This window comes from Arachis hypogaea, chromosome 10 (assembly GCF_003086295.3).
Source record: "Arachis hypogaea cultivar Tifrunner chromosome 10, arahy.Tifrunner.gnm2.J5K5, whole genome shotgun sequence".
Lineage (NCBI taxonomy): Eukaryota > Viridiplantae > Streptophyta > Magnoliopsida > Fabales > Fabaceae > Arachis > Arachis hypogaea.
In genome coordinates this window covers 10,032,125-10,059,006 of record NC_092045.1, presented here as the reverse complement: position 1 = coordinate 10,059,006, position 26,882 = coordinate 10,032,125, and the positions used below count along the sequence as shown (strand labels likewise).

The following is a 26,882-nucleotide window of genomic DNA, read 5'->3' as shown; positions in this document are numbered from 1 at the left end:
ATGTTACATTATGTATGAAAAAAAATTAAATACACAAAATATTTTTTATTTAATAAAAAAATAATAATTCCTTTTACAAATCATATATTTATATATACATGCATGCGTTTCATATTCTATAAATATATAGGGTTATGCTACGTGTATATCAAAATCAATTACCAAAGTCAGCCACTAATATAAAATACACATTGTAATATAAATACACATTAAAAATAAATTAAATTATACACATATATTTATACATAAATACATTGATAACTAATTTTAGTATACAAATAGCATTTTTCAAATATATATAAAAGCACTAGCTTAACTTTATAATCACTTACCTCTCTCTTTCTCTACACATTTGATTTCCTCATGGAGAATCATCACTACTCCTCATCATCCTTACCCTTCTTTCTATTTTCGTTAATAATCTTCATCCTTTTCATATCACAACTTCTCAAATTGTTAGCTAAAAAATATGGTCCTCTCATGCACCTTAAGCTCGGTGAAGCCTCAATCATGGTGGTTTCTTCTCCGCAAAGAAGGTATTAAGAGGAGATAATACATTTGATGTGAATAGTCTCAATTATTATGAGTGTTAATTTCTGCAGGAAGGTGAAGCATGAATTTTTGGTTTGGCACTTATTATTAAAAATCTATGAACTTTTTGGAAGGTAAAAGTCTAGTTATGTTGGTATTTCAAGAGTAAAATATTTAGTTGATATTTTTTGTGTGTTTTTGTAATATTTAAGATCTGAATTTTCTGTTGCTGTAAAGTTCTTTATGTTTGACTTTGACTTGATTAATTTTTGATTAATTATTTATTTTTGATGGCAATGTGAAAGGAGATTTTAATTAATTAAAGATCAGTCTTTGTACGTTTTTCCCTTTTTTAGATCGAGGTTATAATTCAATAAAAAAAAAATAATGCCAAAGAAGTGTTTAAAATTCATGACATCAACTTTGTCAAAAGACTTAGACATTTAGGTGCAGATATCTTGACTTATGGTTCCACCAACATAGCCACCGCGCGTTATGGTGGCTATTGAAACTTGGAAGCAACTAATTAAGAAGAATATGCTCAATGGAACTTCTTAGCCCTAAGCGTGTGAGTTTATTCAAATCAACAAGGGAAGAAGAGGTAATGAATTTGATAACATGGATTTCTGATAATATTGGATCTTGTGTTAATCTTAGTAAGAAAGTTTGCTTCTTTGACAAGTGCCATCACTGCTAGGGCAATTTTCGGAAAAAAGTGTAAGGACCAAGAACAATTCATTTCATTGTTGAAAATCTTAGAAAGATGGTAAAACGTGTATTCGTTATATTTGGTCTTTTTCTATTTTATACGTGGCTTCATTTTATAAATGGAGCCAAACGTGAGGCAGAGAAAGTGCCTAAAGAATTTGATGTGATTATTGAAAGTATTATAAGAAATAAAATAAAAAGGATGAAAAATAGTGATGATGGATCTGAAACATAAGATCTTCTTTCTATTCTCCTAAATATTGTTGAAGATCATGGAGTCTACGAAAAACTTGAAACAAAATTTGGGGAGACAGAGAATAATTGTCAAGATATTTTTTATATAAATTTTATTTAACATAAGTTCGTCTAACATCATCTCTCTGATTTGGGTAATATTGTCAAATTTAAAGTCGTTTTTCAGAATCTCATTCTAAAAAATTAAGGTCAAACTCATCAGACGTAACTTTTTGAACTTTTGAAGGTTGTATCTTATTTTTTTCGTGATTCATTAAAGTAGAAGAACTATCTACAGGTGTTGATATTGTAAAAGACTAAAAGTTATATGTTTTCCTTTTTAAATATTAGCATTTCTCTTAAAAAATATATCAATTTTTTATTTTTTATTATTATTTTATATAAAAATTTGAATATATATCCTGTAAAATATATAAAGAAGAAGTTAGAAGGACAAATATTAAAATTTATAATATTTATTGAATTTTTTTATCAATTTATATAAATACAATAATATTAATACTTATCATATAAAAAATTAAATTAAATAAACAGTAAAATATAAAATAATATTAAATAAATAAATAAAAATATCTAATTTTTTATATTTGAATTTAAAGATAAAGAGAGTATTGTTTATTGAATTTATTGAGTACTTTAAGTCAAAGTAAAGTATTTAAACCAATTGAACTATTTTTTATCTTTTGAAAAAATACTACTAATTTTTTATAAAAAATTTGGAGAGGTCATAGACCCTTTATCTGAACTAAGCTCTGCCCTTGTGGCTATACAATGTCAAAGCTATTATTTTTGTAAGTGTATATTTTGTTTTTCATATTTTGTTCGTGATATTTTCATATTTTTTATTCTTATATTGGAAATTAGGATAATTTGTGACATGATCATTATAAGAAAATTTTTTAAAACATACCAATACATTGATATTTTAATAACTTTAAATAGTTGATTTTAATTATATATATATTTTTTATAATTAAAATTAACCATTAAAATTTGTTAAAAGATAGATACAATAGTACACTTTAAAAGTTTTTCCTCACGTATACTATAGAAAGCTTATCACCTGTTCCATCGTATGATTTTGGAATTTTTTTGTTCTAATGTATTTAATCATTCAGATTTAAATAAAAAATGTTAACGGTTAAGATTGAGATAGAAAATATATTGTGAGTATGCAATTTAGATGATTTATAGATGGTCTTTAACTGCTATTTCCCTTATCCAATTTGTCTCTAGTAAAATTGACACTTGTGGAAAGGCTTTCTAAAGCTTGCGCCAAAACTTAAATGGGTCTTCGAATTTTTTTCACAAGTATTAGTAATGACATACATGTATTCCTTTTCAGGTTATATCTTATATGATCATAACAGCTGGGCATATAATCACATGCAAGTATTCTATTTTGTTTGTAATTAAAATCTATTTTCATCATATATAATTTAATACTAATTTATTATAAGATAATTTATGTCATTGTTTTTTTTAATTGTATCATATCATTATATCAACAATTTCCCACAAATAATAATTCTACAATTTCTCAATATAATAAATAAATGAATTTCTACATAGTAATGATTCAAAGAATATAAATTGTAATATTTAAAAACATTTGTCTCTATTTATGGGTATCATTACTCATCAATAGTTTCAAAATTTAAATTAATTTTGATATGCCACTAACTAATTAAATTTTATACTTATCATTATTCAATTGAATTAAAATAATGATTAAATATAATTAACATCTACATATTAAACTGCTATAATACAAATTTTTAGTTATAAATATTTAGAATATATGATGTTACCACTATTATTCCATCTCATATTCTTCCAATCAAACGAATTTTTTTGAAATATTTCTAAACACATTTAACTTTGTCATAATAATAATAAATACTTATTTGATATATATTCTAATATATGATGATTAAAAAAATTCATTATTTATAACATTATACTATATTTTATTTTGTATTTTTATTCCCAATCATTTTTTTAACTCTTTTTTCTTTAATTATCTCTAAATATAAACTAAAGAAAGCTATAACTAAATCTCAAATTACACTATTGAGCATCATCTTAAAAATATATTTACGTCAATAAACAAAAAATAAATCTATTTACTTATTAGAATTGAGTATATTAGATGATAATATTTTTTATTACATAAAAACACTAGAAAACACACAAAAGTTAATATTTAAAAAAAATGTCAACTTCATAAAACTTTGTTGTTGTTATTGTTGTATAATTTTTCATGTGTTTTTTCTGTGAAATAATTATATTAAATTATATATAAATCGTCAAATGAATGTTTTGTATAATATTTTTTTACAAATAAACTTTATAATTTTTACATTAATTTATATATTATCTAATCGATTTTTAAAAATTATAATATTTTTAAATTTATACTATATAGTATAGTTAATTTAACTTCTAGTGAATCGTACAATTTTACTATAGTTAAACTAACAAGTAATATCTCAAATCAATTTTTAAGAAATTTTTAGTCTAACATTTTAGTCTTTAACAAATTTTAATTATCAAATCAGTTTTTAAATTTTTATTTTCTTATATTAGACAAATTAGTCCTTACATCAAATTTTGTCTATACAAAAGAATTGATATTAGAATTTTAATATATTTTTTATTAAATAACGACATCAGTTGATTTGTCTAATTTTTTAACAAAATTTAACGTGAGGATTAATATATCTAACAAAATTAAAGTTAGAAACTAATTTAATAATTAAAATTTATTAAAAATTAAATTATCCAACTAAAATTTTTTTGAGAACCAATTAAAAATATTACTCTAAATTAGCTTGTGTTAACCTGTGGTAATAATTCTTTTCTAACTCAATACAATTATGTCTTATCTAATATTTGAATTTTAAAATCAACATGGTCTACGTTTTGAGTGTTTATTATTGTCTTATTTATTTTTTCGGTAGCTAAATTTTTAAAAAAATTTAAGATCAATCCAACAAAAATGCATAAAAAATATATTTTATTTATTTGTGTTAAAAGTTGTTCTTATGAAATTGTTGTTCAATTGGTCTTAAATTGTTTGGAAAATTAGCGGCTTGGGATATAGTTGTTGCAAATAAAAAATTTTTAGGACAAAATCAAAACAAAATAAAATTTAGAGATATTTTTAAAATTTTTGTCAAATTTCAAAAATAAAAAATATATTTTACCTTTCTATATTTTATTTAACTTTTAAAATTTTATATTATCTTCGCTCAAGCTAAGTGAAGTCAAATTATTAATTAATGTATTTTAACTGAAGATAAAGGAAAAATATTAGTAACCAATGATTTTTAGCCAACAAAATAGCAAACGATTCAAGATAAAAAATGTCTAAAATTAGAAATAATAAAAAATCTAAAATTCAAATAAAAAATAGGATTAGTTTTTAAAATTTAGAATTTATGATTTAGAATTGAGAGTTTAGAATTTAGTATTTTAGGATTTAGGATTTAGAATTTACTATTTATGATTTAGAATTCAGGATTTAGAATTTAAGATTTAGAATTTGGAATTTAAAATTTAAGATGATCAGTGATCGGTAATCAGCGACAATGGTAATTGCCTGAGGCGATAGTTAATACCGACGACAGTGTTTGATGGTGGTGATTGTAGATTATGACTTATAATAGTAGTTAAAATTGAAATTTTGAAAGAAAGAAAAAAAATGGTAAAAAGGAATTAAAAAAAATATAAATGGGTATTAAATTTTTATTATTAATTGATGTTGACTGATTTTTTATTAGTCACGGTATATAACTGAAAGATAAATTAATAACGGATTAATTAATCAATTTTTTTTGGCATATGATTAAAATATATCCATGATTTAAAATTATGTTTTTATATTTAAATAATTATATATAGTAGAAATTTATGTACACTTAATTTTAGAAAAAAATTAATAATTGAAAGCCGTTAGATGATAATTTAGTGTGTATTTGAATTAGCGTTTCTTAAAATGGAGTTTGAACGAAGGTGATTTTGTAGAATTAATTTTGGATAGAAGTGAGTCGGTGACAACATGATTTAGATTTGGCAATTCTATACTAAAATTGATTTTTATAAAATAAATATTATTTAGATAATATAAATTAAAATCACTTCTAGATAGATAATTAGTTAATTACTAAAAAAACATAATATTAAATTATAATGTTATTTTTTTAATATATTTAATCTTTTTATACTTCTTTTAATATATTTTTTATATAATATTTTTTATAATATTCTATTTTAGTATGTTATAATTTTTTACTATTATAATAAAATTATATTTATTTATTAAATTAAAAATAACATATAAAAATAGACAATTTTTTAAGTATTTTTTATAATAAAAATTAATATTTATTTATTAAAATAAAGATAACATATAAAATAACATATTTTAGTATTCTTTATAAGTATTTTTAATAATCTTATTTTGTTTACTGTTTTGAATTTTAATTTTTTACTAATTATATTTTTATTATTATTTATGATTAATTTTTTATTTAATTTATCATTTCTAATAGGAACAATAATACATATTATAAAAAATTAGAATAATAAAGAGTGAACAATAATTATAATAATAAATTTTACAATATCAAATAAAAAAATATTCTATAATTTTTTTTAGTACTTTAAGTATTTTTTATTTAGTATTATTTTGGACGATAAAATTTTATTACTTATGACTCTATTATTATGTATAATGAGTTTTTTATTTATTTTGTCATTTTTAATAAAATTAATAATTTATATTATAATAAAATTACAATAAAAATTTTAATTAAAAAAATAGAAAATCAAAATATAAAAAAAGTATTAAAATAATAAAAAAAATTTAGAAAAAATTATTAAAACTAATAATAACCAACAACAAACCTAAATACAGGTAAGTGAACATAAAAGTTACAATTTTTTACTTTCAATAAACGCATTACACTTTTAGGATACAAAATTATATCTACAAAATAAGTGTGTACCTCTCACTAATAAAATTACAGATTGAATAACAGTTAGTGACTATACTAACTAGTAAAGTTACAAATTAAATAACAAATTAGAACTGAATCATAACCCCTCAATCATAACACAGGAAATGTATCTCATTACATCACCCCTCAATCATAATACAGGGGATGTATCTCATTATCAACCCATTGACCACTCATTAGAATTACACAAACATCAGTATCTTATGAAGCAATTATTATATAAGACAATAATCACATTAACATTAATTAACAAATACTATTTTAATGGAAATCATCTAGTTGCACAATTAAAATAAACTAATGCAGAGATAGACAATAGCTTATGAATTTATCATGATACTCAAATTGATGCAATTTAAATCAAGATTAAATTTTTGGTTAGGAGTTATCTCATATCTAATTGTTAAAATTACTTTTATCTTCCGACCATGATGAAGCCAATTGCTTCACTTATTTATATATATATATAAAACAAAGCATACATAGTGAAGACAATTGCTTCACTTATCTCCTTGTTCATATCAATGATATAGTATATACACCAAGAGAAAAATACAACACTCCAAAGCAAATTTTTAAATAAATATTAACAAGTAATAACTACACCAATCATATTCTGATCTTTTTGTAGTTAGCTAAATAGAAAGGAAAAACTACCAAAAGTATCTATGAAGTTTACGAACGTTGACAAAAGTATCCATAAACTAAAGCTGTATCCATGAAAGATGGATTCCGTATGACAAAAGTATCAAAATCCTAAATTTTTGTTGATTTTTTAATAAAATTTCCAAATTACCCAACTCTTACCCCATTCTACCTAGGGATGTTCAAATCCAAACCAATCCAAATTAAACCGCTCATCTAATCCAATCCAAATCGAAAACCGATTAAAACCGCACTAATTCGGATTTGATTGGATTATATTTTTTGCAAACCGCTGGATCGGATCGGATTTTAGATCTAATTTTCATAACCGATCCAATCTAATCCAAACCGCACAATGAACTATAATATTATTATTTTATTATTATATTTACAATTATACTTATAACATGTTTAATTTTTTTTATATATTTTTATATTATTCATATATTATTATTATTTAATAAATATTTTATGTTCAAAATGTTAGTTATTTGTTTATTTTAACTAACCTATAAATTTATTTCTATTGTTATGTTATTGTTGACTTTTTAAGATATTGTTGAGACTTATTATGTCATTGTTGATTATTTAAAATTTGATGTTGAAACTTGTTATATGTATTTAATTTTTTTAATTTATAAAACCGCAAATCCAATCCAATCCAAACCGCTTGAAATTGGATCGGATCGGATCAGATTTTTTTAAAAAAAGCATCAAATCCAAACCGCACCGCAAGTAAAATTAGTGTTCGGATCGGATGAGTTTTTTACTTAAAACCGATCCAAACCGCACCGCAAACACCCCTAATTCTACCGTCACTCCATCTCTTCTCACTTCTTCCTCTTTCCTCACTTATCCCTCTCTCAAAAACCCTCGCAGAGTCTTTTCCCTTTCAATCTTAAGGTGACTACAACACCTTCATCGCGCGCATGTGATCCAACCTGAGGAGAATATCGCCGTGGCGCACCTGTTGCAGCCGAGGAGAACGTCATCGTGGCGCGCCTGACGCAGCAGAGGAGAATACCATCGTTGCACGCCTGAGAAGAGAGAGGGGTCGTGGTGCTCTTGCATGCAGGAAGAGGGTTCGGTAAAGAGAAATAAAAAAAGGGAGGTGGTGCTGTGGATGGAGGTTCTGCCATTGACGATGTTACAACCGGCAAAGAAAAGGTATTTCTTTTTTTTCAAACATTTTTTTATTTCATTTTTCTTCTTTTCAGAAATTGATTTGGTTACTACTAAAATGATATTTTTCTATTTTTTTTAAATCTGCTTCTATTTTTTATGAAGGCTGAGATTGATTTACAGAAGATCAAGTTTATGGCTACTTCTACTTCTGATTTTTGCTGAAATAAATTTCAAATTTGATGAATGGATTTGTTGGTTTTTTATGGTTGATGGCTGTTTCTACTTCTAGTTTTGCTAAAGTGAATTGAAATTGGATGAATGAATTTGAAAATTTTTATATGTTGAGTATTTTTTGGTGTTTGATTGATTTGGTTTGGGTATGGATTGTAAACTTATGAGTGAATCGGTTGAGGTCCGATCCTCCACCACCACCACCACCACCACCATTGATTTCGGTCTGGTTTGTTATAGGAGTAGTTTCGGACTCCATGGCAAGGGTTGGTGCAGATTGGATTATGAAAGGTTGAAAAAGTGAGTTGAGGTTGAGTGTAGGGTAGTTTAGGAATTTTATTAAAAAATCAACAAAAATTTAGGATTTGGATACCTTTGTCATACAGAATTCATCTTTCATGGTACAGCGTTAATTTCCTTAGTTTATGGGTACTTTTGTCAGCGTTCGTAAACTTCATGGGTACTTTTAGTAGTTTTTTCAAATAAAAAAACTTATGCTTCAAAACATGCAAAGAATTTGGCTGGTGTAGGACCACTACTACAAAATTTTGCAGCTGTTTTCTCTAACTCGATAAACTCTTCCTTCTTTTGAGCTTCAATCATTGCCTTTTTCTCTTCTGCTGACCTATGAATATCAGCTATCTTATTCTTCATATTTTCTGCATATTCTGCTTTCTTTCTTTTCAAGTTTTCCTGTTAAAACAATTTTTTTGGTAAGGTCATGTGTTAGTTGAACACATACAAATCCTTAGTGAAATTTAAAAAACATTCTCTTTGCAAATAATAATCTATGTATAGTTAGAAACGTTGATGACCTCAATTATCTTGAGTTGTGCCTCCACTGAGGCTTTCTTTTTACTCTCCCACAATCCAACAGTTGAGAGCTTCTTCTATGCCCTGTTTGCAAAATTTGTCTCAATCAAATTTGGAAATAGATAATGGAGTTGGAAATTTGTCTCAATCAAATTTACATGGGTAGGTTTGCAAGTGAAGTATATATATATAGTACCTTCAACAAAGGGTCCATTTCAACACTTCAAAGTGATGCAAATAACAATAAAAAAGCTTTCAAGGTAGTAAAACTTCAACAGAGAATCTCATTGCTTTCTTCCAAAATGCGTATGAGGATATCAAGTTTTTAAAGCCATTCTTGATCGCAAAATTAAAGACAGTGCAATTACCAATGGAACCAAATAATTTTAAACCAACGAAGAGATCAGACTATAATTTTGAGCTACTTGAATGTTTAAGAAATTAGATTCTAAACTTTAAAATAAGCACAAAAAAACAGAGAAACATGAGTGATAGAAATTTTGGAATTTAAAACCCTAAATTGAGAAAAAAATGTGAAAAGATGTAAAAAGACCTAATATGCACTGATGGATGGACTTGGCCATGACGGACTTGAAGACAAGAATATGGAGGCGGCGCCCGAGGAAGTTCTCGACAGTGAGAGAGAGAGAATGTAATCGAGCTTGTTCTGTGTCTCGTTGAGGAGATCGTAATGGAACATCCTCAGAGGCTTGGGTGTTGTGACCAGATCTGGAGAGGCGATGAACTGTGGTGGCGACAGCAACGACGACGGCAAGGCGAGCTCTCTCTCCTTTCTGAATCTCTCTGTTTTGCTCTTCTCTCAGATCTCCTCAGCCAGCGGCACTGAGTCCACGCCCAAACTGTGCTCTGAGTGCTTCACATCCGCCGGAGCAAAAGCAGAACTTGCTGGGGAAGACGACGCAGCAATGCCACCGCGTGGATTTGACGTGCTATAGTGAGAGGGAGCTGGCCTTGCTCTTCAGAGCTTCGGCACGGTGGCACGTTGAGGTAGGCTTAGATGCGGGTGAGTCAGTGGTGGTGGAAGGAGTTGGAGATGCGGCATCGCGGTGTTTCTCCTCCATTGGAATCGAAAATTCTGATTAGGGTTTTGGAGTTCAATCACTCGATCTCCTCCATCATGGTGCGTCGTCTCCTTCTATGGGTTCCAAACGAAGCTTGCCAGTGACTCCAATCCAACTTAAGCCTACCTAGTACTTAATAATGGATTTTGGTGCTTTTTTGTAATAAGAAATTCTAAACCGTTTTCAAATTCTTCCCAACCATTACTTTGTTTTATTTGTGAACCAACCTATGTATTTTTTATTATTTGAGTTTATAACCTGGTCCTTTCAAAGTCCAGATAATCTTTCCCCACCGAGGAAAGCTCCAACGTTAAAATGGAAGCACACAAAGTACATTTTAGAGGGTAAACAACTAAGTCAGTTCACATTGAAAGCCAACAACCCTAGTGTAGCGGACCATTTATAGCTGCCCATTTATGTCATTTACTGTCATACAAGCAATAAGGCCTTACAAGTGTTACAAGCCCCCAGCCCACAAACATTCCACACGCTCACTAATTATATTGAATGGAGCGTAACATTCACGCGCTCCTACTCAAACGGTTACGCTTCTATTCGCGTAAACCGCCCATTAATGGCAGACTCTTCCACTTCTTCCACTTCTCAAAGCCATTTAGAGAAAACGCAATCCTTCCATTTTCGAGCAACATTCGAAACTAAAGATATACAACTCGTCGCTAACATTCGAAAACTCCATCAACACATCATAAAACTCTCGATCAAGAATCTCAAGGTACGTTACATTACCATTCCTGTATATTTTCCAGATTTCGAACTAGATTTTACTGTTCTTCTACGTTGTTGTACGTTTTACTGTTCTTCTTGCTCTATGTCTCATTTTACAGTTTATAATGTTCTAGATTTTACTGTTATTCTTGCTTCTATGTTACACTGTTCTTTTTCGTTCTTGTAGGTGTTACTGTTCTTGTTGTTCTAATTCTTCTGGTAACTGATTTTTGGGGGTATATTTCGTAGTTTGGTGGGTGTATATGGAGTAATTTGTTGGGTGTATATGGCATAAAATGTTGAGTGTATATTTCTGAACTGATATACTGTAATAGTCAGCACTTGCTTATATTTGCTTGTCCATGGGTGTATATTGCTTGACCTTGTATTGTTGCTTGATATTGATGCATGTTTGAGTGATACCTGACTGATATATATGGGTGTATCTGAATCATATCTATGGGTGTATCTGACTGATATATATAGGTGTATCTGAATCATATCTATGGGTGTATCTTACTGTTATCAATGGGTGTATCTAACTCATATATATGGGTGTATCTTACTAATATCTTTGGGTGTATTTTTCATTTCAGAGAAAATGGCAGCGAGAAACCAACCTAAAAGAAATGTAAGAACAAATATATGTCTTACATGAAATCAGTTTTATATAATAGAAATATATCTGACTATAATTTTATTTTTGTTTACAGCAAACCAAAGACCTTAAGTGTGTAACACATCTCTTAAGTGATAAATTCAGAAACATAAGTGAGGAGAAGAAAACATTTATGAGGGATTTGGGATTCGGTGGCTTGATGCACATCCCACCACTAAGGGTGCATCACCAAGTGTTAAGGGAGCTGGCTAACAACTTCAAACTAGGAGAGAACAGACTGGAAACCGGATACGGTTCTTTTAAAATAACACCAAGAAAAATAGGTCATGCACTTGGCATCAATGTAATAGGTAACTCGCTAAAAATTATAGGTGTATATTAACTGATGCTTGGGTGTATTTAAGTTGATGCTTGGGTGTATTTGAACCGACTTTGATACTTTGTTGTTTTCCTTTTTGTAGGAGATCTATTTCCTCAGAAAGTCGATTATAAGAAACTTTCTGAGGATGACAAAGTAATTTTTAGAAGATTCCAGGGTAAGACCCTCAAAAGTCTTACAGATGAGATGATGGATATTGGCGTTGGTAACGAAGAGGAACGCCTAATGTTCAAGAGGATTTTCATCCTCTATATACAGATGGCGTTCCTTTTACCAACAACAATAAACAAAATCTCGCCTGTGCACCTGGCCCCAATTTTTGAGATGGACAGCATAACGGAGCGAAACTGGGGGGGCATGTTTTGACCTTTATCGTCAAGGGCATAACCGACTACAAGGAGAAAAAGAAGAAGGCAATTGATGGCTGCCTCTTTGCCCTGATGATAATTTACTTTCATCTTTATAAAAATAAAGGCAAGAAGAGGGTTGAAAGACCGCCAAAACCCTGGATTGCCAACTAGAGTAAGGAGCAGTTGGTCGAAAGAGTGAGTGCAGAAACAAAGGAAATTTTGGTAAGTGAACATAATATGTTGGGTGTATTTTATTTACCTAAATGCTGCTAACTAAAATATCTAATGTTTCAGGGGATTGTAAAGATGGCGGAAATAAGAGAGAAAATGAAAAAAAATAGAGAAAAAAGAAAAAAATAAGAAATAAAAAAAAAAACAAAAAAAGGAAGGCGAGTTCAACATTGTCTTCGGAGACAGAAACAACTGACAGTGACAGTTCTACCTCTGAGTCTGAAACTCAAGAAGACTCAGAGGATTCACCAAGAAAACAACCCAGCAAAAAAGGAAAAAAGTAAGTACCATACTTGGGTGTAATTTCTTTGTCGAGTTGGGTGTATTTTGTGGAACCATTTGGGTGTATTATGTTTATCAAGTTGGGTGTATGTTGTTTATTAAGTTGGGTGTATTTCGTTTGTTGTGTTGGGTGTATATTGTCCATTCAGTTGGTTGTATCTTGTGCATTCATTTGGGTGTATTTTATATCTTTAGTATGTTCTAAATAATGATTGTTTGCCTTCCAGAATGGACTCCAAAAAAAGAAAGAAGAGTCAAGAGGATTTAGATTCTGATTCAGAATCTGAATCAACTGATGAGTAATGTTCTGAAATTATTACTCCTTTCTTTTGGCTTCATTATAAAGATTTTGTGTATTAACTGAAGTGTCTCTTATTAACTTATAGAAGCGAAGAATCATCACCGGTGGAGAAGCAAAAGAAAAAGAAAAAGACACAAAAAATACTTATAAAGTAAGCACTTCTTTGGATAATATTCTGTGATAAAATTAATTTTTTATTTCTGATTCATACTTGTTTTTTCCACCCAGAACACAATCCAAAAAGAAAAAGGTTGTTGTTGAGCATTCATTTCCTGAAGAAGATCAATACTATGATGGGTACAGTACCTCGTAAGCTATATTACCGTCTATCATCATAATTATTTTTGTTAACATCTTCTTTTATGAATGTACTGACAGATCTGAAATAGGAAGTGAAGATCTAGATGAATTGTTAAGGGGAAATGATGAAAAATCTGCTGCAGAGGGGTATGTCTTGTTGGGGTGTATATTTCAGATTTTAGTGTGTTTTCTTTGCTAATAATTATTTCTTGTTTCGCAGGAAGAACGAAGCTGACCTGCAATCGACAGAAGGTCACTATGTCTCCTCTGAAACGTAAGAAGCTTTATTTAATAAAATCTTGTTATCATGATTTGGGTATATTTTGTGGAACCATTTAGGTGTATTTTGTTGATCAAGTTGGGTGTATGTTGTTTATTAAGTTGGGTGTATTTTGTTTGTTGTGTTGGGTGTATATTGTCCATTCAGTTGGTTGTATCTTGTGCATTCATTTGGGTCTATTTTATACCTGTATCATATTTTGTCTGAATAATATGAAATCTGTTTAGAATACCGGATGTGAACTTGGGAAGTGATGATCCTTCCTCTCAAGGACGCACAGAACAAAGTAGTGTAAACAAGCCGGCAGAGAGCATGTAATTTCTCTTTCAAATAACCGTTACTTTTATTCTTCTATTACCTTCTACTTCTAATTCTGTATATATTTTTTTTAGAAAAAAAAGCCCTTTATTATTTTATTCAAGAAAAAAAGGTAGGAAAAAAAGCAAAAACTGCAAGTATGTAAGTTCTCAAAAAACAAAGCCTGTCTTCTTTTTGAATTGTTCGGGTGTATTTTTTGACTTTCTTTGGGTGTATTTTAGGTTGAGTCCGGTTCAATAGTCAGCCAGTGAGCCGACTGATTCGAATATGATGGTTATGAGGGAACAAACACCGTCGGAAGCACTTGCAATGTGAGTTTTTCAAGAATATTTCAACCTTATAACCTTATTATTTTCAAAGGCGTTGTTAACCTTTCATTTTTCTTCTTGTTTAGAGTTCCGATTCAAGTTTTTGTGCCAGTGTCCCAAACAACCACTGTGCTGGAATTTGAAGAAATACCTGAGACAGATTTTGAACCAACCCCTCTGCTACAAATTGAAGGAACTACAAAAACGTAAGAAATAGTATTGGGTGTATATTGGGTTACAGTTCGGGTGTATATTTGGTAACAGTTTGGGTGTATATTGTTCCTGAATAGTTTTTTTTACGCCATGATTAATTTTGTGTAACTATGCAGCACTCCTGAACCCCCCCAACAACTTGAAGAAAGCACACCCACGCTTCCCCCAGCTCCAACTAAAATGTAAGTTCATCAGACTAAAATCAATCTTTACTTATCATCCGTATATTCTTATTCTTATAATACGTTATACATGATGACGCAGTTATCCAGCCGCAGAAGACGCTGCTGTCCTGATGATGATGGCACGGACAGCATCGTATGTTCCTAGAACAGATCCGTTGCCATCATTCAGCCTTGCCCTCACTGATTCAAGCCAAGAAGAAACAGCAACGCAGGAGGGAGCGTCAACGCAGGAGGCAGAAAGGACAAAATCTCCAGAAACTGCAAATTTGATAGAAGAATTAGAGAATTTGGTACAAAAAATAGCAAGCAGTGCAGCGAAAGAAGAAAGTAAAAGTCCACAAATTCAAAGGGAGACTGGGGGAGAAAGTTCTGGGAAGTTTGAAACTCCTGCGGGAAAAAATCAGAATACAAATGATATGAAAGAGAAGTGCTACATCTGGGGGACGTAGTGAAGACATACGCAGATGGCAGCACTAACGAGTATGACAACATGTGCACTCTGATTGCCCAAGATAAATACATTTTGACAAGAATGCACCTTGCATCACTCCAGGCGGGAAGTTATATAGAAGCTGAGGTAATATTAAAATAACATTAATGTTTTTACACCAAAGTTTACTGCAATGTTTATTAATGTAAATTGATTTTGGCATATATTTCTAGATTGTATCTGCCATGTGCCTCATCCTCAACCAGAAAAATGATAAAAGGTTTCAAGAACAAGTATACTGTCTCCCCCCGATATTGTGGTAAGTGTTACTTCTACAAATTTTGTGTGTATTTTCTGTATTCATTTGGATGTATTTTTTACGTTCAATTGGGTGTAAGTTGTGTAGTCATTTGGGTGTATTTAAAGTATTCGCTTGGGTGTATTTTCAGTATTTCATTTGTTGTTTCACAATTGTTGCAGAACATGGCCATTTCGAAGCACCCAAACGGGGAATTCATATCACCTAAAACCAATAAAGAATTCAGGGTGGAAGACTACCCAAGTTTTATTCCCTTTATAGATGCAAAAAAATTAACTTCGCATCCATATGTAAGTTTTCATTTGTAAAATTTGTTAGTACCGTTCTTTACTTATATGCTAAATAAAATAACACACTGTTGAAATGTGGCAATCCTTCAGATTTTTGCACCTGTTTGCTGCTCGGGCCATTGGTGGTTATGGGTGATTGATACAACAAAGCGGAGATTTCATATACTTGACCCGCTACACAAGAAAGCTCCAAGCGATCAGAGAAAGCAGCTTAATAAATTCACTGTAAGTTGGCTCTGTGTTCTTTACTTTAATAGATAGGTGTATTTCAATTCAATATAAGGTGTATGTATGTTTTGCTTTGGGTGTAATTTCTTTGTTGAGTTGGGTGCATTTTGTGGAACCATTTGGGTGTATTTTGTTTATCAAGTTGGGTGTATGTTGTTTATTAAGTTGGGTGTATTTCGTTTGTTGTGTTGGGTGTATATTGTCCATTCAGTTGGTTGTATCTTGTGCATTCATTTGGGTGTATTTTATATCTTTAGTATGTTCTAAATAATGATTGTTTGCATTCATTTGGGTGTATTACTGATTTGTTTTGGTATTTAAGGGATATGTAATTTCAAGAATGAGAGCATATGCCGGCGGGGAACCTCTGAAGAAAGACGAGAAGGAGAAGGAAATTAAAGCATCATACGTTAATATATCAGGCCAAAAATCAAGGTATAAATTTGTGACTCTGAACATTAAACTTTCCTAAATGAGATTTGTAATTTATTTTCTTCATTTTCAGCTATTACTGCGCTATCTACGTTATGAAGTGGCTTGAGTTAATTGAGCCGGAAAACATTAAAAGGGGGAAGTATGAATAGGATAATTGGAAACAGGTAACTGTCTTTAGAACTATATAACTCTGTATTACTTTACCGAATTAATATTGATGTTTAAACAGAATATACTTTTTAATTGTAGGACGAGGTGGACCACTATAGAGTGGAGTATGCTTCGCGGATACTATTCAGTGAAATGAATAAAGAGAGAGATCAAGCAATTAGAGCGAGTAATGCAATAAGACTGTCGAAGCCATCCTCCGTATTATTGAGTCTGTTTTGTCAGATAAATTCTACTGATATAGAAACTGAGTAATCCAACTGGTAGCTAATTTGTAAATTGAATAAATGCTGTAAAAAATTGCCATTTATAAACAACTTCTATTCAATGAAATTTTTTTCCATAGTTAAACTATATGTGCTGTTAAACTGTCTGTGCTGTATTCAAAAGCTGTATTACAGGTGGTAAAATATGAAGGAAAATATCAAGGCAGATATAAACACAAATTATAAACTTTTACACCCAACGGGAGTTTAATATACACCCAAGATTGCTTAAAATATACACCCAAACTGTCTGTGCTGTTAAACTGTCTGTGCTGTATTCAAAATGTATGAATTACAGGTACTAAAATATGAAGAAAAACATCAAATCAAATATAAACCCATAACCTGTGATTTTTTACACCCAAATAAAGTTGAATATACACCCTGAAATCTATCCCCCCCACCTGATGCTTTGAGACTAAAACCCTGAACCCTAAACACTTAAAACCTAAACCCTTACCCCTAACCTGTAAACCCTAAAACCCTAAATCTAATATTATATATATGTATCTATATGTAAAATGTGAATTCACAAAAAATACACCCAAAAGAACAGTGCTTTTACACCCATATTCTGTAAAACTATACACCCAAAGAGTTATCCCCTGCTGCTGGTACCCTAAACTGATAATTCATAACATGTCCTTGATATTGGCTGGAATTTGAATGCACCACTGATGCAGCATCAAACGGTTTATCTGAATATAACACTCACATATTAGCTAAACTATTAACAAGAAAAATAAACTCAATCACCACAAATTTAAAGAACATTACTTTTACCTCGCTTAAAACTTTCGTTTTCTTCTTCTTTGTGGCATTTGCAATCTGTTTGTCCAACTTTGAACCTAGCCTATTTTTTGGACGTCCTCTTGTTCGAATCCTTGGCGGGCTTTGAAGCTCGTTAACGGATTCCAAGTTGGCGTCTTCGTGGGATAAAGAAGATGTCTCCTTCCTTTTGGTTTTTAATGATTCCATCTCAGCCATGACGTTATCGTACGCACGGTGCAGAATTGCAATCAGCTCCTCCGATTCGGATGCAAATTCGCAAATATTTTGCGAACAAAAAACCAATTGGTCAAACCTCTTGCTTCTTGGCTCCATCAGTGGCTCTTCGTGGCTGCTCTTGATGTGTGTGTGTCTCCTCTTTACCTTCTTGCTCCATCGTTCCAGTATATATCTAGGTGACACTTGGCTTACTTGTTCAAAGCTTAACACGCTTAGTGCGTGACGACACAGTATCCCCCTCGACTCGAATAATAAGTATTGACATTTTACCTCGGCTGCAACTGAGTCGTAAGTAACCACAAACTTGTTGAATATTGAACTGGAAACTTGTTCTCCAACTTCGTATACTGAATAGCCTAGAGCGGAATTCGTTAATCTGGTGATGCAATTCGCTTTTCCTCTGAATTGCGCTTGGACTTCCCTAAACTTTTGATGAGTGTACACATCTTGAAACTGAGCTTCAATGGAGGATTTGGTTGCACACGGTATGACCGTATGAAAATCTGCAGCATCTGATTCTCTCTCTGCTTGCTCCCTGCTTCCGAGGCAATTATCATATTGTTTGATGAACTGAATAAGTGAGCTGTTCCGGGTGATAAACTTGTTAAAAAATGAATGAATGCTCTCGCTCCTTTGTGTGCTTCTCATCCCTGCCCAGAAGTGGTGATCTAGATAGATAGGAACCCATATATGACGGTTTTCATACAGATCTGCAGAATACACCCAAACACAGACAATAAATACACCCAAACACAGACTATAAATACACCTCTGCTGCAAATTTTAAACAAACATTACCTGAAAGCCACTTGTTGTCCACAAGACCAAAATTCAGCAGAAAATCATTCCAATTCCTATCGAATGAGTCTTTGCTATGAGAGTTCCAAACAACTTGGCTCATTTCTTGTTCAATATCTGCATGTCCCTTGTACCCGTTTGATTTGCTTGGAATCTTCTTCATGATGTGCCAAATACACCAACAGTGAATTGTTGTTGGCATACAGGCCTCTAAAGCCCTTTTCATTGATGCGCATTGATCGGTGAGAAACCCTTTCGGAGCGTTTCCTCCCATGCAACGAAGCCAACATTGAAATAACCATTTGAATGATTCAATTTCTTCGTTTTTCATCAAAGAGCATCCGAGAAGTGTTGACTGACCGTGGTGATTCACCCTGACAAAAGAACCACAGACCAAATTATACCTGAAACAAATTACCATAGTGCAGAATGCAAAATCATTAGGTACACCCCAACAAATGCTTCGTATACACTAAAAAAACAGCCAATATACACCTCTGTTGCGCATTCATAAAAATACATTAATTTAGCATCATAAACAGGGGCAGTTTATTACCTGTTTGTATTGTAGGTGGTGTCAAATGAAATGACATCTCCGAAATACTCAAAGGCAGCTCTACTTCTTGCATCGGCCCAAAAAGCCAGCTTAATCGATTGATCCTCCTCGAGTTCAAGCTCAAAAAAGAAATTATGATTCTTCTCTTTCATTCTTAACAAATATTTCCCAAATTCCTTTGCATCTTCTTGTTCGGAAACATTCCGCACTTCCCTGGTAATGTAATTCCTCACGTCCTTTTCGATAAAATTTAACTCGCGGTGACCCCCGGCAGCCGCAACAAATGATTGGTAGATTTTGCTTGGTCTGATACCGGCCTCCTCGTTATTCTCGATTGTACGACGAATAGACATGCTTAGTTCCCTGTGCTGTTTGAGCATATCTGCTTTACTTGGACAGCAGGGGTGTGAATGATCCAGCACAACCTTTGAAATGATCCAAGCACCGATATCCTTCAATGTGTGTATATAAATTCTTGCAGGACAGTTTATACCGGCTGTTGGATTAGTCTTCTCGGTCGGAGATATTTTAGATTTCCATTTTTTCTCTCTGCTACATGTAATCAATTGATTCTTAATCTCGTTTCCCTTCCTATTTGTGCTCCGAACTCTTGTAGAAAAACCTGCAGCCTTGGCGTAGTTCCTGTAAAATTTTTCAGCATCTTCAAGGGTGGTAAAGGTCATTCCAACCTTCGGAACAAACTGGTCATCAACAACCGAGAGAGGCTGCAGAATACACCATGTCAAAAACTATAAATACACCCAATCATGTCTGATATGATACACCCGAACCGCAACAACTCAACTAAAATGACAATAAAAGCCATAAACTGTAAATACACAGGCTACAGAATACACCATGTCAAAAACTAAAAACACATCCAATCATGTCTGATATAATACACCCGAACAACAACAACTCAGTTAAAATAACAGAAAAAGCAGTAAACTGTAAATACACCCACACTTCTAGCAAAAATACACCCAAAAAAGATCTGATCTGCACCCGAGCGTCTGCTATAAATTCCAGATAATTAATCAAAACTAATACATTACATTCAATACACAGATTTATCTTCATGCATTATTTTGACAATCAATGTTCACAAATTATTCACCTACACAATGCTATACAAATTACTACAACAAAATTCATAGTAATCCTATGTAAATCAAACCGCAGGAACTTCGTTAGATTCAAATTCATAGTCCACTTCGCCTAGATTCAGCTGACAATCTGAGGTTGAATCATCCATTATCTTCAAAACGAGTTCAAACTTTGATTTCAGAAAACAAAAAATCAAATAGAAAACGAAGCTGGAGTTACAGAGAGAGGAACTAACGTAAATGACGAAGAAGAAACGAGTGAGAAAGGAGGGGAAAAGAACGATCGAAGAAACTAGGGGAAGCTTCGCGAGACGAAGAACGAGCAAATCTGCAAATAAGGAAAACGAAGAAGGAAACAAATCTTTTAAATTTGGTAGTTGTATATAGCGCGTGTATATGACGTAGCCATTGGAGCGCGTTTTAGGTTTTAGGGTGTTAAGTAACTTGTAAAGCATACAAGTGGTTAGCACTTGTATGCAGAGCTTTTCTGTTTGGGTCTTTCAAAAGGTTACTAAACGACAAAATTAACATGAAAACCTTTTGCTTCTTGGAACAGCCATATTCCGAAAGTACTTGGAATACCTGATAATTTTCCTATACTATATATACACTCTCCGTGCATGCACATATAAGAGCGGAATAATTTGGTCTATTTATAAGTAGCATACTATAAATTTTGGATTTAGATCCTCTAAAGTTTGAATTTTACTTTAGAGAATAAAGTGTGATCTCTTACCATTAATTTTATAGGTGGGGCCAAGAATAAATATAAAAGAGATTAAGAAAAGTTATTCAAGAGTAGAAGATCACATTTTATTCTCTAAAGTGAAATTCAAACTTTAGAGGATCCAAATCCATAAATTTCTATCATTTTATGATAATAAATTAACAGAAACAAAAAATTTTCTTAATTTTCTTATACTATATTTCATTTTGCATTGTAGTTCCAACTCTACCCTCCTTGCATTTAATTACTAAAATGTCTTCTGAGTTCCCGAACAATCAACCATCAATTTTCATACACTGCCCTTTCAAGTTTCAAAGTGCAGAACCAGTAACAACTTCGCTATTCACTGTTACAAAAGAAGAAAAGCACTCTTCATCTTCCTCTGCTCTTCGTTCACAGTGACATTGCTCCGATTTTTTCAGCTTAGACAAAGAAAAGGCAATAACTTTTCGAACCCCACATCCCTTTTTCTTCAAAGTTCGAATCTTTTGCCCTTGTCATGTCAATTCAACCAAAAACTGAACCTGGGTCACCCCCCATTCTCTCATCAACCAGTAACAAAAGCTTGGAGACGATGAGCGTTCCTGAGCTCATTCAAATTCTTCGAGTTAAGTGGGAAAAAGAGGATTATGACAGAGTTGAAGAGGTTTTCGTAGAAAGAGAGAAAAAACTTAAAACCAAGGCTGGTGAACTTGAAGAGCAGTTTCAGCTTCAGAGTCTAGCAAGGATTGATGCTGAGGATAAATTGAAGAAGAAAGAGCAAGAGTGTGAGAAGGTACAGAGGCTTTATGAGACGTTGTTTAAGGGAGTGAAGGAAAGTGGGTTGGACAAGGAAACCATTGAGAGTTTGAGGAAGAAGAACAAAAAGTTAGAGTGCGAGAATCTTAAGTTGTTGGAGTTGAAAAAGAAATATGAGGTTGATGGCAATGCTGTTGATGAATTAAGGAAGAAAGTGGCTGAGTTAGAGGCTGAAAAGAAGAATAATTTGGATACTATTACTGAGTTGAATGATAAGAATGGGAAGTTGGTGGATGAGAAATTGAAGGCTAAGTTTTTGGAATTGCTTGACAGGGTTGTGACATGTGAGGAAACTATAAAGGTTTGGATGAGTGATGCTTCTTTTGATGGAAAGCATGATATTAATAAAGCTGATGATCCTGGTTTTCCTTCTAAAGTCAAAGAAGAAGTGAAGGAGTTCAATGATGAAATCAATGATGGTTCTCTACCTTTGCAAAGAAATAAAGATTTTCATCAATCTCATGGTGCTGCAGCTGGTATTGAAATTCTACTCAAATTATTCTCTTATTACTAAATCAATTAGTAATGTCCATTTTTTTTATTGGTAGTACTCTTTGAAAATATTAAACGTTGTAGTGATCTTTGGATTTATTATATAATTTTGTCAGGTTTTTAGGTGTGCGGGTCATGATTATGTTTGATTGAGTCTAAGAGCAATATATTAATCTCATTAACTCATTGAACTAGTATTTTGGAAGCTGCATGCCTGCATTAACAGAAAATGTTCCCTTTTATATATATCTTAAATAACTTTGAAAGAATGTGAGGGGAAATTTCTTCTAGTGATTTTACTAAATGACACAAATTGACAACATAAATTCAATACAGAATTCAATTTACTTTGAAATCAAAATGTCATAGTGCTTTGTGAAGTTCATCAGGTTGGTGCTTCCACAAGTATTAAGTTCATAACTGCCAAGTTTACCAAATAAAATTATGTGATTATTTGTGCAATGTAAATAGAATATTGTTCCAATTTACTCTGTTTGAAGTTTACTTCTTGGCTTGATTGGAAAAGCTTAGTTACATGAGGCTTGTGGGTATAAGAAAATTCTAAAATATCATTGTTGAAATTTTCTTTATCTTTGTTGAGTAGATAAGTAAATTGATCAATTTATCCAAGCAAGATCACAGAGTTTCCTATTGTTATGTTATTCAAACTTGATGAATGCATTATTCTTATACAATAGACTTTCAATTACATGAAATGCTTGAGATTGACTTTACCTAAAAAAATGTTGCAATAATTATGGATATATATTTCATTCGAGTTATCCAATCTAGCATTCTTCAATTTCCATGTCTTTGATGCAGCTGAGGGAGGATCCAAATTTCAAAATATTATTGAGATCAGTGACAGCGACCATGACGATGATGATATCCCTATTCACGAGTAATGCAAGAAAAAGCTACCGAATCACGCAAAAGAAACCTCCCATTTTCACAATCTTGTTCTAGCAATAGGAGTGGTAGTTTTGGTTAACTCAGGTACATAGGTCCTGCATTGTTAGACTCCCTTGTAAGGTATAATTGTTCCTATACACATTCAAGTCAAATATGGTTCTAAACTTCTAACTTATCCTTTCATGGATTGAAAACAATAATGTGCAGATTGCTCTCTTTAGTATAATACATGGAAGTTTCTGTTAGTTCTTAGTCTTGAAAACATTAGCACTCATTGTATAATGTATATAGTGTTGGTTGATATGGTAATGTTTTGTATGTTATTTCTCTTTCATTTTCTGAATTTTAGACAGTGATATATATACAAATTTGTGCTTTTTTTTGTTTGTTTGTTGAGATGGATTGAAACGTTTCTAATCCTCAGCATTATATCACAAACTCACACCGTAAATTCCGTAAAATTAGCGAATAATTAACTAATAAATTAAATTTTAATAAAGGAAATTAGAAATGTGAATTTTATAATAAAATAAGACAGAGCTAATTAAAACAAAAATTTTGACGCTAATTTCAAAGAATTTGACCCAAGATTGGGCTGAACAGACCAAACCGATTGAACCGGATCCAAAATGGGTCCAAAGCGCAACCCATTGGCTCAATAACTTAATAAAGAGAGTCCTCCTCTTTCCCATTAAGCAAAGGAACGCTGAAACAAGCTAAGGGGAGAGAAGAGAAGGATTCCAACCCTAGGCCTTGATTTAATGTGGTGTGATGTGGGAATTTTAGTGCTGTGTTGGTATCTTATGATATGTTGTTGAGCTGAATATGTGTATAGGAGGTTGGATTTGAGGTTGAGTTTTAATGAAAATTGAGGTTTTAGAATTTTGTGAAAAATTAAATTTTGACCGAATTTCAGCAAGCCATAACTCGACTCCTGGACCTCCAAATTGTTTCAAATTTATTTCATATGAAAATTGGATTCGTAAAGTTTACACCGTTTGAAAAATGGGTGAAAAATTTTTTAAAACGAAAAAATTATGCGCGTCAGAATTTTGGAGGACAAAACTAAAAATTTTGTATCATTCAATATTTTAGCTGTTCTGCATAACTTGCGTACGCGACGCGACCAAACTCTTTTGAGTTTGGCATCTTGCGTACGCGAGCTGTGATTTATGAAGGAGTACGTACGCGACCACCTACACGCAACGCGACTAACCTTTCTGGGTTGGGAATTTTGCGTACGCGAGCATGGCAAAACGCACGCCCACGCGTACGCGTGGTCCCTGTTTCAACAAACCTAAGTTTTGTGTTTTAAAGCTAAATTTTGAACTTCTAAACCTCTATTTTCATTCTTTTAACCCTAAATATTATTAGTAAGCCTAGTAACAAAATGGAGTTAGGAAATGGTGGTAACTTGGGGGTGAAACAAAGTTGGAAAGTTGATGAATTATATATGGAAATGTGAATACTTGGAGTGCATATGGTGTTATGACTTTAATGATATGATTATGTAATGATTACAAATGACTATGAATGTTTTTCTGGCTTATGCACTCAATTATCTGAGATATGAGTTTCTCTGGGTAAAGTACCGTGACTTGCCACCACGTGTTCCAGGTTGAGACTCGATATTTTGTTGACCCTACGTCGTAAGGGTGACCGGGTACTTATAAATTCCCGGGAAGGTTAACCCCCATTGAGTAAAGTTTTATATATATATATATATATATATATATATATATATATATATATATATATATATATGATTTATGAATGAGAGAGAAAAAACTATGCATAGACTCATGGGGTTGCACGACGGGGGACAGTTTAGGGTTTAGCAGCCGGACTTGTCGGATTGGCTTGATAACCAACAGATGAGACTCATCAGCCATAAGATAGGCATACATCATGTGCATATTATTTGCTTTGTTTGTTTGTGCATTAATTGAGAATGTCTAAGTGAATCTACTATGTTAATTGTTATATTCGCTAATTGTAGTACTTGTATACCAGCTGTGTTTGCCTTTGCTTGCTTGTTTGTTTGTGCAGTATCACTGGTGTTGGAGGATCGGAGGAAAGGAAAGGCGGGAAAGTTAGGGAGTTTAGTCAAATTTAAGGTTTGGTTAAGTTAGAATCTTAGAAGACCACCCGTTTATGGTTTTTGTTTTAGTCCTTTAAGTTTTATAATCTGAATGTTGACATTTTAGGATTGCCTCTGGTATTTTCAGAACCTTATATCTTATGTACGTGACATCTTTACCATGCTGAGAACCCCAATTCTCATTTCATACAATATTGTTGTTTTTCAGATGTAGGTCGAGAGGCATCTCGCTAGGCGTCTGGAGTTCTGCAGTAAAGTGTATTTTGGGACTTTATTTTGATATATAGCATATATATGGTCATATGTATAACTCTTGAAATAACTTGTTTTATTTTGTACCTCTTAGAAGTTTAAGGAGAACTAGGATTTTATATATGTATTTTGGACTTCGAATTATGTATATATGTATGAAAATATTTTCCAGCCAACCTTAGTTTCACAGGTTGAGTTAGGAGCTTATTATTTTGTACTCTTGACCCTCCACTCTTGTCTTCTGTGTATATATGTTAGTGAACTATAACTTTCTTGGTACGCAAGTTACGTTATTTCCTGAACGTTGCACTTTTTAATTTCGTGATTTTGTTTTACGTATTTTTCAAGGCTCCTTATATATATTATATCCTTTCAATTACTATCTGTATAAATTTTTATTTTAGAGGTCGTAATACCACATTATCTTTATTTTACGACTTAAGCATAAAACTCTCACACACAAACTATCCACTCACACATCCAACATTTTTAAGGGTTTTTATCTACCATTTGGCATTGCCAAAGTTTAAATCCAATAGCATATTAAAAAGCATGCTAATGTGTCATTTCAATTAAGCCTCATTTGCATAAAAATTCGTGCTTAATTTTGTTAGGTTGAATGATTTGGGCTGAAATTTATATAGAAGCCCAGCTCCCTAGCGAAAATCCATTGAACTAATTAACCGGGTTTGGAACATGGGCCTAACCATGACAGTAAAATATAAGAACCCATAGTAATGACTAATGAGTGTGTGAGAGAGTGTAAGACCAAAAACAAAAAAATAAAAAAGAAAAACGAAAGTGAATTTATTGGAATTTAGTGCTAATAACAGAATAAATTTTGGTGACACATTTAATTTTCAATTTAACAAGTTAATAACTAATTTTTCACAAATTAAAATTTCATTGAAAAATTTACGAATAAAATTAAAATATCCAACACTTAAACAAAATTCAAGTAAGTTGTTGTTGACCAATTAACAATTGTCACCGAAGTTAACATGTGCATTTAGGATACCTAATAATATTTACCTATTTCACTCGTTATTATGGGATCCTGCCCCCTTGATTTGGGAGCACAGCAGAAGGC

The 26,882-nt window shown here is 31.9% G+C and overlaps 1 protein-coding gene across 1 annotated transcript; it reads left to right on the top strand.

Moving 5' to 3' along the window:
- Positions 1 to 21,593: 21,593 nt before the first annotated feature.
- LOC112715118 (uncharacterized) lies at positions 21,594 to 23,821 on the top strand. The gene is made up of 2 exons (XM_025766873.3): positions 21,594 to 22,511; positions 23,350 to 23,821. The coding sequence occupies exons 1-2, from the start codon at positions 21,737 to 21,739 to the stop codon at positions 23,430 to 23,432; spliced, it is 858 nt and encodes a 285-aa protein (XP_025622658.1). The 5' UTR covers positions 21,594 to 21,736; the 3' UTR covers positions 23,433 to 23,821.
- Positions 23,822 to 26,882: the final 3,061 nt, after the last annotated feature.